This window comes from Canis lupus, chromosome 21 (genome assembly GCF_003254725.2).
Source record: "Canis lupus dingo isolate Sandy chromosome 21, ASM325472v2, whole genome shotgun sequence".
Classification (NCBI taxonomy): Eukaryota; Metazoa; Chordata; class Mammalia; order Carnivora; family Canidae; genus Canis; species Canis lupus.
Genome location: NC_064263.1, coordinates 14,239,075 through 14,256,719, shown reverse-complemented (window position 1 = coordinate 14,256,719; position 17,645 = coordinate 14,239,075). Strand labels below are relative to the sequence as shown.

General features: G+C 37.2%; 1 protein-coding gene across 13 annotated transcripts in view; it reads right to left on the bottom strand.

The window, feature by feature from the left end:
* The window catches only part of DLG2 (discs large MAGUK scaffold protein 2), a 1,976,108-nt gene that overhangs the window by 1,685,720 nt on the left and 272,743 nt on the right, over positions 1-17,645 (bottom strand). For all 13 annotated transcript variants that reach the window (XM_049098993.1, XM_025419434.3, XM_025419437.3 and 10 more), the window contains exon 3: positions 12,764-12,909. In XM_049098993.1, the coding sequence (XP_048954950.1) occupies positions 12,764-12,909 (146 nt within the window). The remainder of the gene's footprint in view (positions 1-12,763; positions 12,910-17,645) is intronic.

Here is a 17,645-nt window from a genome sequence, read left to right as displayed (position 1 = left end):
AGGGCCTCAGTTCTGGTGGAGTTGGATGTTAGGTCTCATTTCACAAGCAGATCAGAGCACACCTAGTTAGAAGTCACCACATTCAGGCCAGGGACAAAACACTGTCCACAGCAGGCAAGAGGAGCCTCTGCAGATGACTGGCCTGAAGGACAGAGCAGCCAAAATACAATAACATGCATCATACACCAGAGACACTCCCTGAAGTGCCAGATCCTGACCACTACATGACTTCTTCTTCTAAGGCCATAGAGCAGGAGACATAAAAGTCTTTTCTAACACAGTAAAGAAGGCAGAGATTTAGACAAAATATCAAGATAGGGTAATTCATCCCAAATGAAAGAACAACATAAGTTACAACAAGAGATCTAATTGAAACAGATAAAAGTAACATGCCTGATGGAAAATTTAAAACAACACCTATCGGACTTAAGAAAAGAATAGAAGACATCAGTGACTGTAAAAACAAAAATAAAAGTTTTAAAAGAACCAATCATAGATGAAGAATGCAATAAATGATATTGGAACAGGCTTATGCAATGAATAGCAAGCTGAAAAGAAAGAGAGGAATATATTAGTGATCTAGAACATAAAATAATGGAAAATAATGAAGCTGAGCAAAAGAAAGAATTATGCAACAAGAGAATAGACTTAGGGAATACAGTGATTCCATCATACATAATAATATTTGTATTATAGGAGCCCCAGAAGAAGAAGAGAGAGAAGAGAGCAAAAATTTATTTCAAGAAATAATAGGGGAGGAGCAAGATGGCGGAAGAGTAGGGTCCCCAAATCACCTGTCTCCACCAAATTACCTAGAAAACCTTCCAATCATCCTGAAAATCTATGAATTCGGCCTGAGAATTAAAGAGAGACCAGCTGGAATGCAACAGTGAGAAGAGTTCGCGCTTCTATCAAGGTAGGAAGACGGGGAAAAAGAAATAAAGAAACAAAAGGCCTCCAAGGGGGAGGGGCCCCGCGAGGAGCCGGGCTGAGGCCGGGGCGAGTGTCCCCAGGACAGGAGAGCCCCGTCCCGGAGACGCAGGAGCTGCACCGACCTTCCCGGGCGGAAAGGGGCTCGCAGGGAAGTGGAGCAGGACCCAGGAGGGCGGGGATGCCCTCGGGTTCCCTGAGGCAGTAACAGAGCAACTGCGCGCCCAGGAGAGTGCCCCGAGCTCCCTAAGGGCTGCAGCGCGCACGGCGGGACCCGGAGCAGCTCGGGGGGGCTCGGGGGTGGCTCCGCGGAGGGGGCTGCGGGGCGGGAGCAGCTCGGAGGGGCTCGGGCAGGGGAAGAGGCTCCGTGCGGAGGGGGCTGCGGGGTTCCAGGAGCAGCTCGGAGGGGCTCGGGCGGCGGCTCCGCGGAGGGGGTTGCGCGGCCCGGGAGCGCGAATCCACCAGCGCAGGCTCCGGAGCACAGGGCGCCGGGACACAGCCCAGGATCCGGCCTCCCCCGGGACAGGCAGAGGCCGGGAGGGCCCAGGACAGCGAGGACGCTCCTGCCCCGAGCTGAGCAGATCAGCGGCCCCGCCCGGGAGCCTCCAGGCCCTGCAGACGGAGAGCTCCGGAGTTCCTGCCGGAGCTGAATCCAGGTTTCCAGAGCTGCCCCGCCAATGGGGCTGTTCCTCCTGCGGCCTCACGGGGTAAACAACCCCCACTGAGCCCTGCACCAGGCAGGGGCACAGCAGCTCCCCCAACTGCAAACACCTGAAAATCAGCACAACAGGCCCCTCCCCGAGAAGATAAGCTAGACGGACAACTTCCAGGAGAAGCCAAGGGACTTAAAGTACACAGAATCAGAAGGTACTCGCCGGTGGTTCTTTTTTTTTTTTTTTTTTTTGTTTTGTTTTGCTTTTTGATTTGTTTCCTTCCCCCACCCCCTTTTTTTTTCTCCTTTCTTTTTCTTTCTCTTTTTCTTCTCTCTTTTTTCTTCCCTTTTTTTCTCTCTTTCTCTTTTCTTTCCTTCTTTCTTTCCTCTCTTTTTCTCTTATTCCCAATACAACTTGCTTTTGGCCACTCTGCACTGAGCAAAATGACTAGAAGGAAAACCTCACCTCAAAAGAAAGAATCTGAAACAGTCCTCTCTCCCACAGAGTTACAAAATCTGGATTACAATTCAATGTCAGAAAGCCAATTCAGAAGCACTATTATACAGCTACTGGTGGCTCTAGAAAAAAGTATAAAGGACTCAAGAGACTTCATGACTGCAGAATTTAGAGCTAATCAGGCAGAAATTAAAAATCAATTGAATGAGATGCAATCCAAACTAGAAGTCCTAACGACGAGGGTTAACGAGGTGGAAGAACGAGTGAGTGACATAGAAGACAAGTTGATAGCAAAGAGGGAAACTGAGGAAAAAAGAGACAAACAATTAAAAGACCATGAGGATAGATTAAGGGAAATAAACGAAGCCTGAGAAAGAAAAACCGACGTTTAATTGGGGTTCCCGAGGGCGCCGAAAGGGACAGAGGGCCAGAATATGTATTTGAACAAAATCTAGCTGAAAACTTTCCTAATCTGGGAAGGGAAACAGGCATTCAGATCCAGGAAATAGAGAGATCCCCCCCTAAAATCAATAAAAACCATTCAACATCTCGACATTTAATAGTGAAGCTTGCAAATTCCAAAGATAAAGAGAAGATCCTTAAAGCAGCAAGAGACAAGAAATCCCTGACTTTTATGGGGAGGAGTATTAGGGTAACAGCAGACCTCTCCACAGAGACCTGGCAGGCCAGAAAGGGCTGGCAGGATATATTCAGGGTCCTAAATGAGAAGAACATGCAACCAAGAATACTTTAACCAGCAAGGCTCTCATTCAAAATGGAAGGAGAGATAAAGAGCTTCCAAGACAGGCAGCAACTAAAAGAATATGTGACCTCCAAACCAGCTCTGCAAGAAATTTTAAGGGGGACTCTTAAAATTCCCCTTTAAGAAGAAGTTCAGTGGAACAGTCCACAAAAACAAGTACTGAATAGATATCATGATGACACTAAACTCATATCTCTCAATAGTAACTCTGAATGTGAACGGGCTTAATGACCCCATCAAAAGGCGCAGGGTTTCAGACTGGATAAAAAAGCAGGACCCATCTATATGCTGTCTACAAGAGACTCATTTTAGACAGAAGGACACCTACAGCCTGAAAATAAAAGGTTGGAGAACCATTTACCATTCGAATGGTCCTCAAAAGAAAGCAGGGGTAGCCATCCTTATATCAGATAAACTAAAATTTACCCCAAAGACTGAAGTGAGAGATGAAGAGGGACACTATATCATACTTCAAGGATCTATTCAACAAGAGGACTTAACAATCCTCAATATATATGCCCCGAATGTGGGAGCTGCCAAATATATCAATCAATTATTAACCAAAGTGAAGAAATACTTAGATAATAATACACTTATACTTGGTGACTTCAATCTAGCTCTTTCTATACTCGATAGGGCTTCTAAGCACAACATCTCCAAAGAAACGAGAGCTTTTAAATGATACACTGGACCAGATGGATTTCACAGATATCTACAGAACTTTACATCCAAACTCAACTGAATACACATTCTTCTCAAGTGCACATGGAACTTTCTCCAGAATAGACCACATATTGGGTCACAAATCGGGTCTGAACCGATACCAAAAGATTGGGATTGTCCCCTGCATATTCTCAGACCATAATGCCTTGAAATTAGAACTAAATCACAACAAGAAGTTTGGAAGGACCTCAAACACGTGGAGGTTAAGGACCATCCTGCTAAAAGATAAAAGGGTCAACCAGGAAATTAAGGAAGAATTAAAAAGATTCATGGAAACTAATGAGAATGAAGATACAACCATTCAAAATCTTTGGGATGCAGCAAAAGCAGTCCTAAGGGGGAAATACATCGCAATACAAGCATCCATTCAAAAACTGGAAAGAACTCAAATACAAAAGCTAACCTTACACATAAAGGAGCTAGAGAAAAAACAGCAAATAGATCCTACACCCAAGAGAAGAAGGGAGTTAATAAAGATTCGAGCAGAACTCAACGAAATCGAGACCAGAAGAACTGTGGAACAGATCAACAAAACCAGGAGTTGGTTCTTTGAAAGAATTAACAAGATAGATAAACCATTAGCCAGCCTTATTAAAAAGAAGAGAGAGAAGACTCAAATTAATAAAATCATGAATGAGAAAGGAGAGATCACTACCAACACCAAGGAAATACAAACGATTTTAAAAACATATTATGAACAGCTATACGCCAATAAATTAGGCAATCTGGAAGAAATGGACGCATTCCTGGAAAGCCACAAACTACCAAAACTGGAACAGGAAGAAATAGAAAACCTGAACAGGCCAATAACCAGGGAGGAAATTGAAGCAGTCATCAAAAACCTCCCAAGACACAAGAGTCCAGGGCCAGATGGCTTCCCAGGGGAATTTTATCAAACGTTTAAAGAAGAAACCATACCTATTCTCCTAAAGCTGTTTGGAAAGATAGAAAGAGATGGAGTACTTCCAAATTCGTTCTATGAGGCCAGCATCACCTTAATTCCAAAACCAGACAAAGACCCCACCAAAAAGGAGAATTACAGACCAATATCCCTGATGAACATGGATGCAAAAATTCTCAACAAGATACTGGCCAATAGGATCCAACAGTACATTAAAAAAATTATTCACCATGACCAAGTAGGATTTATCCCTGGGACACAAGGCTGGTTCAACACCCGTAAAACAATCAATGTGATTCATCATATCAGCAAGAGAAAAACCAAGAACCATATGATCCTCTCATTGGATGCAGAGAAAGCATTTGACAAAATACAGCATCCATTCCTGATCAAAACTCTTCAGAGTGTAGGGATAGAGGGAACATTCCTCGACATCTTAAAAGCCATCTATGAAAAGCCCACAGCAAATATCATTCTCAATGGGGAAGCACTGGGAGCCTTTCCCCTAAGATCAGGAACAAGACAGGGATGTCCACTCTCACCACTGCTGTTCAACATAGTACTGGAAGTCCTAGCCTCAGCAATCAGACAACAAAAAGACATTAAAGGCATTCAAATTGGCAAAGAAGAAGTCAAACTCTCCCTCTTCACCGATGACATGATACTCTACATAGAAAACCCAAAAGTCTCCACCCCAAGATTGCTAGAACTCATACAGCAATTCGGTAGCGTGGCAGGATACAAAATCAATGCCCAGAAGTCAGTGGCATTTCTATACACTAACAATGAGACTGAAGAAAGAGAAATTAAGGAGTCAATCCCATTTACAATTGCACCCAAAAGCATAAGATACCTAGGAATAAACCTAACCAAAGATGTAAAGGATCTATACCCTGAAAACTATAGAACACTTCTGAAAGAAATTGAGGAAGACACAAAGAGATGGAAAAATATTCCATGCTCATGGATTGGCAGAATTAATATTGTGAAAATGTCAATGTTACCCAGGGTAATATACACGTTTAATGCAATCCCTATCAAAATACCATGGACTTTCTTCAGAGAGTTAGAACAAATTATTTTAAGATTTGTGTGGAATCAGAAAAGACCCCGAATAGCCAGGGGAATTTTAAAAAAGAAAACCATATCTGGGGGCATCACAATGCCAGATTTCAGGTTGTACTACAAAGCTGTGGTCATCAAGACAGTGTGGTACTGGCACAAAAACAGACACATAGATCAGTGGAACAGAATAGAGAATCCAGAAGTGGACCCTGAACTTTATGGGCAACTAATATTCGATAAAGGAGGAAAGACTATCCATTGGAAGAAAGACAGTCTCTTCAATAAATGGTGCTGGGAAAATTGGACATCCACATGCAGAAGAATGAAACTAGACCACTCTCTTTCACCATACACAAAGATAAACTCAAAATGGATGAAAGATCTAAATGTGAGACAAGATTCCATCAAATCCTAGAGAAGAACACAGGCAACACCCTTTTTGAACTCGGCCATAGTAACTTCTTGCAAGATACATCCACGAAGGCAAAAGAAACAAAAGCAAAAATGAACTATTGGGACTTCATCAAGATAAGAAGCTTTTGCACAGCAAAGGATACAGTCAACAAAACTCAAAGACAACCTACAGAATGGGAGAAGATATTTGCAAATGACATATCAGATAAAGGGCTAGTTTCCAAGATCTATAAAGAACTTCTTAAACTCAACACCAAAGAAACAAACAATCCAATCATGAAATGGGCAAAAGACATGAACAGAAATCTCACAGAAGAAGACATAGACATGGCCAACATGCACATGAGAAAATGCTCTGCATCACTTGCCATCAAGGAAATACAAATCAAAACCACAATGAGATACCACCTCACACCAGTGAGAATGGGAAAAATTAACAAGGCAGGAAACAACAAATGTTGGGAGAGGATGTGGAGAAAAGGGAACCCTCATACACTGTTGGTGGGAATGTGAACTGGTGCAGCCACTCTGGAAAACTGTGTGGAGGTTCCTCAAACAGTTAAAAATATACCTGCCCTACGACCCAGCAATTGCACTGTTGGGGATTTACCCCAAAGATACAAATGCAATGTAATGCCGGGACACCTGCACCCCGATGTTTATAGCAGCAATGGCCACGATAGCCAAACTGTGGAAGGAGCCTCGGTGTCCAATGAAAGATGAATGGATAAAGAAGATGTGGTTTATGTATACAATGGAATATTACTCAGCTATTAGAAAGGACAAATACCCACCATTTGCTTCAACGTGGATGGAACTGGAGGGTATTATGCTGAGTGAAGTAAGCCAGTCGGAGAAGGACAAACATTATATGTTCTCATCCATTTGGGGAATATAAATAATAGTGAAAGGGAATATAAGGGAAGGGGGAAGAAATGTGTGGGAAATATCAGAAAGGGAGACAGAACGTAAAGACTGCTAACTCAGGGAAACGAACTAGGGGTGGTGGAAGGGGAGGAGGGCGGGGGGTGGGAGTGAATGGGTGACGGGCACTGGGGGTTATTCTGTATGTTAGTAAATTGAACACCAATAAAAAATAAAAAAATAAAAAAAAAAGAAATAATAGCCAAAAAGTCCAGAAAATGGGAAGGAAACAGACATTCAGATCCAGGAGACACAGAGAACTTCCATCAAAATCAACAAAAGCAGGCCAACACCAAGACATATGGTAATTAAATTTGGAAAATATACTGTAAAGAAAAAAAAGCTTAAAAGTAGAAAGACAAAAGAAGTCCTTACCTTACAAGGGAAAATCCATAAGAATAGCTGGAGATTTCTCAACAGAAAGTTGGCAAACCAGGAGGCAGGGTATGATATATTTCAAGTACTGAGTTGGAAAAATATACAGCTAAGAATACTCTATCCAGCAAAACTATCATTGAGAATAAAGGAGAGATAAAGTGTTTCTCAAACAAAAAGCAAAGGAGTTCATGACCACTAAACCAATCCTACAAGAAATATTAAAGGGGACTCCTTTGAGTGCAGAAGAGAGAACAAAAGTGACAAAGACAAGAAAGGAAAACCTCCAGAAACAATGATAAAACACATGATAAAATCACAACAAATAAATATCTATCAATAATTACTTTGAATATAAGTGGACTAAATGCTCTAATCAAAAGACACAGGGTATCAGATTGGATTAAAAAAAAAACAAGACCCATCTACATGCTGCCTACAAGAGACTCTTAGTTTAGGCCTAAAGACTCCTGTGGAGTGAATGTGAGGGGGTAGAGAAATATTTATTATGCAAATCAATGTCAAAATAAAGCTAAAGTAGCAATACTTACATTGAACAAACTAGGCCTTAATACCAAGACAATAAACAGAGACCAAAAAAGGCATCATATAATCACAAAGGGGACAATCCAACAAGAAGATATAATAATTGTAAATATTTAAACACAAAGGGAGCACCTAAGTAAAAAAAAAAAAAAAAAAACAATAACTAACAAACACAAAGGAACTAATTGATAATAATACAGTAATAGTACGGGACTTTAACACCCACTAACATCAATGAACAGAAAATCAATGAGGAAACAATGGCTTTGAATGAATGACACACTAGACCAGACAGACTTAACAGATATATTCAGAACATTCCATCCTAAAACAGCAGAATATGCATTCTTTTCAAGTGCACATGGAACATTCTCCAGAACAGATCACTTATTAGGTCACAAATCAGGCCTCAACAAATACAAAAAGTCTGAAATCATACCATGCACCTGACCACAATGCTATGAAATTAAAGTCAACAAAAAGAAAAAATTTAGAAAGACCACAACTACATGAATGTTACACAACATGCTATCGCACAATGAATGGGTCAACCAGGAAATCAAAGAAGAAATTAAAATACATGGAAAAAAATGAAAATGAATATACAATGGTCCAAAACCTTTGAGATGCAGCAAAAGCAGTCCTAAGAGGGAAGTTTATAGCAATACAGGCCTACCTCAAGAAGCAAAAAAAAAAAAAAATCTCAAATAAGCAACCTAATCTTATACAAAGGAATTAGGAAAAGAACAACAAAGACTAAGGCTGGGATCCCTGGGTGGCGCAGCGGTTTGGCGCCTGCCTTTGGCCCGGGGCGCGATCCTGGAGACCCGGGATCGAATCCCACGTCAGGCTCCCGGTGCATGGAGCCTGCTTCTCCCTCTGCCTGTGTCTCTGCCTCTCTCTCTCTGTGACTATCATAAATAAATAAATAAAAAAATTTAAAAAACAAAACAAAGACTAAGGCCAACAGAAGAGAAATAATAAAAAATAGAACACAAATAAATGATAGAGAAACTAAAAATACAGTAGACCAGATAAATGAAATGAGGAGCTGGTTCTTTGAAAAAATTAATTAAATTGACAAACCTCTAGCCAGACTTATAAAAAGAAATGAAAAAGGATTCAAATAAAATTAGAAATGAGAGGAGAAAGAGCAACCAACACCACAGAAATACAAACAATTAGAAAAGAATATTATGAAAAACTATAGCCCAACAAATTGATAAATTCCTAGAAACATAAACTACCGAAACCCACCCAGGAAGAAATAAAAAATTTGAACAGACCAACAAAAAGCAAAGAAAAGCAAAGAAATTGATTCAGTAATCAAAAAATTCCCAACAAACAAAAGTCCAGGGCCAGATGGCTTCACAGGTGAATTTGACTAAACATTCAAAGAAGAGTTAATAACTACTCTCCTTAAACTATTCCAAAAACCAGAAATGAAAGGGAAGCTTCCAAATTTATTTCATAAGACCAGCATTACCCTGATACCAAAACCAAAGACTACCAAAAAAGAAAACTACAGCCAATAACCCTGATGAACATGGACACAGAAATTCTCAATAAAATACTGGCAAATTGAATCTATCAGTACATTAAAAGAATCATTCACCATGATCAAGTGGGACTTATTCCTGAGATCCAACAGCAGTTCAGTATTTGCAAATCAATCAGTGTGATACACTGCACTAACAAAAGAACTATATGATCATTTCAACAGATGCATAAAAGCATTTCACAAAATAAAATATCCATTATTTTAAAAACCCTCAACAAAGTAAGTTTAGAGGGAACATACCTAAACATAAAAAAAAAAAAAAGCCTTAGCCTTATATGAAATACGCACAGCTAACATCATCCTCAATGAGAAAACCTGAGAGCTTTATCCCTAAGGTCAGGAACAACACAGAGATATCTACTCTCACGGCTGTTATTTAACATAATACTGAATGTAGGAAAGAATATCTAAAGGAAAAAAGAAGATTCTTTAAGAAATGATGCTGGGAAAACTGGACATCAACATGCAAAAGCATGAAACTGTACCACTTTTTTATACCATACACAAAAATAAATTCCAAATGGATTAAAGATCTAAATGTGAGACCTGAAACTAAAAATTCACATGCAGTAATCTCTTTAACATCAGTGGTAGCAACTTATTTCTAGATTGATCTTCTGACGCACAGGAAACAAAAGCAAAAATAAACTACTGAGACTTCATCAAAATAATGCAAACTGGTGCGGCTACTCTGGAAACCAGTATTGAGATTCCTCAAAAAGTTAAAAATAGAACTATCCTGTGATACAGCAATGCACTACTAGGTACTTACCAAAAGAATACAAAAATAAATATTCAAAGGGATACTTGCACCCTGATGTTTGTAGCAGCATTATCTACAATAGCCAAATTATAGACACAGCCCAAGATTCCATCATCTGATGAATGGATTAAGAAAATGTGATGTATACACACACACACACACACACACACAAACACACACACACACACACACACACACGGGATATTACACAGCCATAAAAACATGAAATCTTGCCATTCATAATAATGTGGATAGGGCTAGAGAATGCTGAGTGAAATCAATCAGTAAGAGAAAAACAAATACTCTATGATTTCACTCATATTTGGAACTTAAGAAACAAAACAAATGAGCAAAGGGGGAAAAAAGAGAAAGAAGAAGCAAACCAAGAAATAGACTTAGCTAAGAGAACAAACTGATGGTTACCAGAGGGGAGGTGGGGGGGAGTGGTTAAATAGGTAATGGGGATTAAGGAGTGCGTTTATTGGGCACCGAGAGTTGTATAAAAGTGTTGAGTCACTATATTGTACACCTGAAACTAATATTATGCTGTATGTTAACAGGAATTTAAATAAAAACTTAAAGAAATATAAATACCCAATAATTATAAGAAGAAAGATCCATAAATACAGAACTGGTGGTTGCCAATCCCATAAGGGCAGGAGTTGTGGGATGGGTAAAACAGGTAAAGGGTAGTAGGAGGTACAAGTTTCCAGTGATAGAATGAATAAGTCAAGGGGATGAAAGGTATACCACAGGGAATATAGTCAATGGTATTGTAATAGAGCTGTATGTGACAGATAGTAGCTGTATTCGAAAGAATAGAATAATGTATAGAGTTGTCCAATCATTATATTGTACCCTTGAAACTAATGCATCATGTGTCAATGATGCATCAATAAAAAAATAAAAGGTAAAGTAAAACAGTTAAGTCTTAATAATAAATAAATAACTACAATCTAAACCATCAGGTAACAAATTGTATCTATTAATTTGATGAATATTTTAAATAATTAATATTGCTGAGGGTTTAGGTAGATAATGCCTTTCAAACACTGCTGGTAGTATAATCCTGCAAAGCACCATGACAATTTGTATCAATTTGGCTTACAAATTTCAATGTCTTTGAACTCAGTGGTTTCATCAGAAAACACACAATGGTTGATACACACAGATATCTATATTAGCATTATTCATAGCTGAAAACTGGAAGTAGCCTAAATATTGAATAGGGAACTATTTAAGTAAATTCCAAATGATGGAATATTATATAGCCATTAAAATATTTTCAAAAAGCATCTAATGATATGACATGGGAAAGTATTATTAATACAGTATTACATCTAAAAATCATAAAGAAAACACACATTCTGGTGTACAAATTTTATGTGCATATACTTGTACAGAAAAAACTTAAAAAGTCAAAATAATTGTAGGTATTGGTATTCAAATTAAGATTGTAATGCTTTTAATATTTTATAAAATTTATATAGTTGTTATCAACACATTATTATTAACTTTTTCTTCAAAAAACTAAAGTAATCATCAAACTTAGCCTGGAAAAGGCCATTTTTCAAATCAATTCAGAGCAGGATAGAAAGTATATCACAGGCCTAAATCTTAACAATCCAAACATTCAGCAGAGCATCATTGATTAGCACTAGGAATCCATGTAGCTTCCAAGTCCACTTCACTACACAGTCTTGACAGATTGCAAGTGTCTTTGTGTGTGTGTGTGTGTGTGTGTGTGTATACTACTACCTGCCTTCACAGTATTGAATGCCACTTAGAATATCATTGATCTGTCCCTGCCTCCCTATTAGTCCTCAGTTATGAACCTGAGACATTCTTCAACTTGCCTTACTCTTTGGTAACTATTAATTCCAATGGTATTCTCCAAACTTCTTGATCTCATAATTTTATATATAAAAACCATTTGACTCTACTAGCCTTATATTTATTTTTAAATGTATATGTATTACTGTTAATACACTATATAATATAAATTATATATTACATAAAATTTTGAAAAATATAAAGAACATGATAAAAAATATAAATGGAAATTCTACTATTTTGTTCCTAAACCCTAATGGGTCATTTTAAAACACCCCAGGATATACGGCCCATGGAGATGACAGCCAGACCACACTTTCCAATCCCATCTCCTTCCTGTATTGCATGTGGAACCATGTTCTGAAATTCCAAAATGCTATAGACTTGAGTTAACTCAAACCATCACAATATTCATAACAGAACTCACTTGTACAATGTGAAGAATCATGTCTTTCCCGTGCCCTTTTGTCTTTTTGGCAAAATCCGGATTTTTTTTAAAATTTTTTTTTTAATTTTTATTTATTTATGATAGTCACACAGAGAGAAAGAGAGGCAGAGACACAGGCAGAGGGAGAAGCAGGCTCCATGCACCGGGAGCCCGATGTGGGATTCGATCCTGGGTCTCCAGGATCGCGCTCTGGGCCAAAGGCAGGCGCCAAACCGCTGCGCCACCCAGGGATCCCAAAATCCGGATTTTTATATGTAAATACTGTATATGATGTGGTATAACTACATTTATATTAATATTATTGCCATCTGTTGATAATGATTACTACTACTACTAGGACGGTGACCACTCTACTGGCATAAGTAAGTCATAATATTATTCAGTTCTTTTAGCTGTTTCAACATATACCTCTGCAGACTTTTGAAGGTTATCATGGCATGGAGCAAGAAGGGATGTCTTCTCCCATTTCTGTGCAACTTGATTGGCTTCTTCTATCTTCTGATCACAACTTTTTTGAGAATTTAGCAATGTCACCTCATAAAATTCTTGAATATCTGTGAAAAAAATGTAAGGGAAGGATCAAATGCCATGTATCATCACATAAATAGCTTATATATATACATATATAATATATGTATGTATATGTATATATATACACACATATATATGAAAATTTTTGCACATATATATGAAAAATTTTGCTGACTAGAAGAACCATATACACATGATCCCAAAGAAAAATAACAAAAATAAGGGAATCCTGAAAACTGCATTTTTACCTGCATGAGAATTCTTTATTCATAATTGCAAAAACTGGAAGTACCAAAATGTCCTTCAATCAGTGAATAAACTATAGTAAGCCCATAGTCAGAAATAAGGAGGAATGAGCTATCAACCCATGTAAAAACAGATGAATCTTAAATACTAGGTTTAAATATCCACTCTGAAAAAGGTACATATTGTATGATTCCATTTATACAATATTTTAGAAAAAGCAAAACTAAAGAGAGTAAAATGATCAGTGATCACTAAAGGTTCTGGGGGTGGGGAGGATGTTTAAGTAGGTAAAGCACAGGGTGACAAAAATAGTCTGTAATTATATGGTAGTAGTGGACATGTAACATGAAGCATTTGTCAAAGCCTATGAACTTTACAGCACAGAGAGTAAATCTTAATGTATGCAAATTTTAAAAAATCATTTAGGAGGTCAGGGAATCCTAAGATGAAACACAGATTGTGACAAAAGAATCTAACTGTATTACAAATGTGTGAAATAACCTCTCTGGAGGCAGTAGGAGAAAAAGGTGACATCCTGAAAATGAGTAGAAACCGTAAAACCAAAGATGAAGGCATTATTACAAAAGAATCTCGACTCCGCTCTGTAGTTGATAAATTTGTTTCCCATGGTGCAGTAAAGTTAGTAACTTTGGAACCACTTTACTTGCAGACTAGAATTGAACAGTTAAATTGATGGTGGATGGTGGGAACCAAGTTTCTCACTATTGGAGTAGTGAGATAGGTAAGAGGAGAGGATTAGAATGATCCCTATGATTTTGGATTACATTTGGAGACATCATTATAAACTCCTGTTCAGCTTAATAGAGGTACAAATAGATATATATAGAAATGTTTACAGATCTGTTTATATACAGGTTAATATACACCACATATATTTTCTTACTGAGTATGCTGAAAGGACCTAGAATTAATGAAATTCCAGTAAGACTGAACTTAATACCCAGACTTTGGCCCCTATATAGCATTCTCCAACAAATGGTAAAAAAAAATAATAATAATGAATAAATAAATTGGAACTGCATTAGGATTGGGACTATGCATATGAATTCAAATTTTTTAAAGGGAGAAAGGGGGAAGGAAGAAAGAGAAGAAGAGGAGGAAAGGAAGAAGGGAGAAAAGGAGTTAGATATAGAAAACTATGAATATAAATAAAAATGATTATGTGTATATATGTTTCCTAGATTTCTTATGTATTTGTAGGCTGAGAGGGCCTAGCAGGAAAAAAATCTAATAGCAACAAGCACATCTGGAGCTCAGATCATGGTTTTAATAAAGAGCTTCTTGAAAAAATGGTTGATTCTATTACTGAAGCAGGAAAAACAACAAGATGAGTCCTACAACATCTTGTAATACCCATAAATGAGAAAACATTACCACCCCCCTACACACACACAAAGCCCTGCTACAATGGGGGCATGTCAAAACAATATGAGTTACAAGAAGGAACAAAGATGGCCAGTAGTATTAGATTATAACCAAAAATATAAAATAAATGCACATGAATCTATACCGTTATGTGCATACATGGATGAATAAATTAAAGAATATATGTGTATATATATATATATATATATATATATGTATGTAAATAGACAATCACCCTTGATGAAGTTCCAAATAATTTATTTAGATACTCTGTCCTCAAGGAAATGAAGCATAATTTTCCACCCCTTAAGTATGATCTGACTTCTTTTCAAGAGTATAGTATTAAAATTAGGGGAAACTAGAGTGACATTAGAGAGGTGAATCCCAACAAAAACTACCTCAGTCTAATTATCAAGGCTAATATCATCATTGAAGAGCCATGGTGATAGCAGGCAACCTATAGATATAATGAGAATGGCACTTTACCTCTGTGGTAAAGTTTTGAGGTACCTCCTAATTTAATCATAAGAGAGAAAAATTCTAGTTGAGGGACAGTCTACAAAAAAACTTGACCAGTATTCTGCAAACTAATCAAAAGTGAGAAAAGTCGGAAAAAAATGTCACAGTCTAGAAGAGCTCAAGGAGACACAATAAATAAATGTAATGTGGTAACCTAGATGGGATCCTGGAATAGAAAAAGGACATTAGCTAAAAACTGAGGAATGTGAATAAAGTAAGGGCTTAATTTCCAAATAATATATCAACATTTGTTATTAGTTGCCACAGTGGGTATAAGATGTTAATAATAGGAGAAACAGAGTTTGGGATAGGTTGGAACTCTCTATACTGTCTTTGCAACTTTTCTGTAAGCATTAAAACTACTCTAAAATAAAAAGGTTATTTTTAATTTGCCTTTTTAAAAGGCATCACACAGGGGCTCCTGGATGGCTCAGCGAGGTATCTGCTTTCACCTTAGGTTAGGATGTCAGTGTCCTGGGATTGAGCCCCACATCATCAGATCAGACTCCCCACTTAGAGAGGAACCTGCTTCTCCCTCTCCCTCTGCCCTTTCCCCCAGCTCATGCACATTCTCTCTCTCTCAAAAAGTAAATAAAATCTTTTAATAATAAATAAATGGCATTATACAATCATTGTTAGAAACCTGCCCAAAGGGTCCTCAAAATGAATGCTTTCATAAATCCATTTTCAGATTTAGGATGTAAATACTATTAAAAATTATCACACAAAGTTAAATTTTACAACTTTTTAATATATGAAAAAGTATTTTTGATGACATCTGCTTCTGACACTATGGTTGACTAAGTATTCTTCAGATCAACTAGGCACTTTGAAGCATTACTGGTATTTCAGCAGATGGGGTGGGTCTCCAAGAATGATCTTAAAAATACACACGCACACACACACACAAAAAAAAACAAACAAAAAAAAAAACAAACAAAACAAAAAAAAAACAAACAAACCTGAGCTTAAATCATATCAGCTGGGAGGTTGGATTAACAGTAGTTGACAAACAAAAGGGATGGGGTTGATATGAGGACATATACCTATGGCAGAATTGCTATCAACATACAGACCCTCATATCAGTAAGTAGAGGTAAGGAAGCTGGCCCTGAAATTCATCATTGAGCCAAGATCCCCAAGGAATACTGAAATAATTATATGCCAGTGGCTCCCTATTTGCTACTGGCAGGAGCAGAAGAAAATATTTTCCGTAGGAAGTCTCAAGGCTACAGGACTCTCATAGATTAGGATCAAGAAATGAGCTCACAATCAAGGTCACAAATCAACAGAAAAGTATGTCAATATAAATGAAATTCAGCAGCAACACCAAACGATAGGTTACATGCCCAGTTATTGTTGATTTTGGAATTTTCTGACATAGAACAAAGAAAAGCTATGCAAAGTGTTGAATAAATGATGGCCATACTCACAAAGATGAGCATATAACAAGGATCTAGTAAAACTGAGTAAGCAAAATGAAAAGAAACAAATGTAACTTATAAAAATTAAAAATACAATTCTTTATAAATGGATTAATGGATGGCTAGAGGGATATTTTATATATATTTAATATATAACAAATATAAGAAAATGCAAGTTATAAAATCTATGTGGTAGGTGTACAGGTACTCACTGTAGTATTCTTATAACTTTGCTCTTCGAAAACTTTCAAAATAAAATGTTAGAAAAATGTGTAATTATTTAAAGTTAAAAACTCAATGGATGTGTTAAACAGCAGATTAAACAAAGCAGAATTGGAAAATATTACCAAAAAATTAGCAATAATTCAACATAAGAAAGATGAAATAGAGTATATGAAAGTATTATTTGACTATGTACTTGTAGTCTTCAAGGATAAAATAGAATAAATAACAAGTGATATTTAAAGAGATAATGGATATAAAATTTTTAGAACTTATGAAAATATGAATTCACAGATACAGAAAATAATAGCTTATATTAAAGAGAATAAATAAAAGCTATGCACATACCATAATAAAATTTCAGAATACCAAAGACAAAGCAAAGATCAGGAAAGTAGTCAGAGAGAAAAGATTAAACAGACTTCTCAAAAGCAATAATGTAAGCTAGACAACAGTAGAATAACAACTTTAGAATTTTGGGAGAAAATAACTATGAGCATAGAATTGTTCCTTTGCAAATCATATATATGATGTAAAAAAAAACTTGTATCTAGAATATATAAAGAACTCTCAAAACACAATTAGAAGCCAAATAATCCAACAGAAAAATGGCTAAAAGATTTGCAGTCACTTCACTGAAGAAAGTGGGTGGCTCACTCAGTTAAGTGTTTGCCTTCAGCTCAGGTCATGATCCTAGGGTCCTGAGATTGAGCTCTACATCAGGCTCCCTGTTTAGCTTCTCCCTCTCCTCCCCACTTCTTGTGCTCTCTGTCATTCTCTCTCTTTCTCTCTCTCTCTCATAAATAAATAAATAAATAAATAAATAAATAAATAAATAACATCTTGTGGAAAGAAAATAAAATAAAAATAATATCAAATAAACACATGAAATGGTTTTCAACATCATTAGTCACTAGTCATTTCATTTTTTGAAATGAAAAATCAAAACCACAATAAGATAC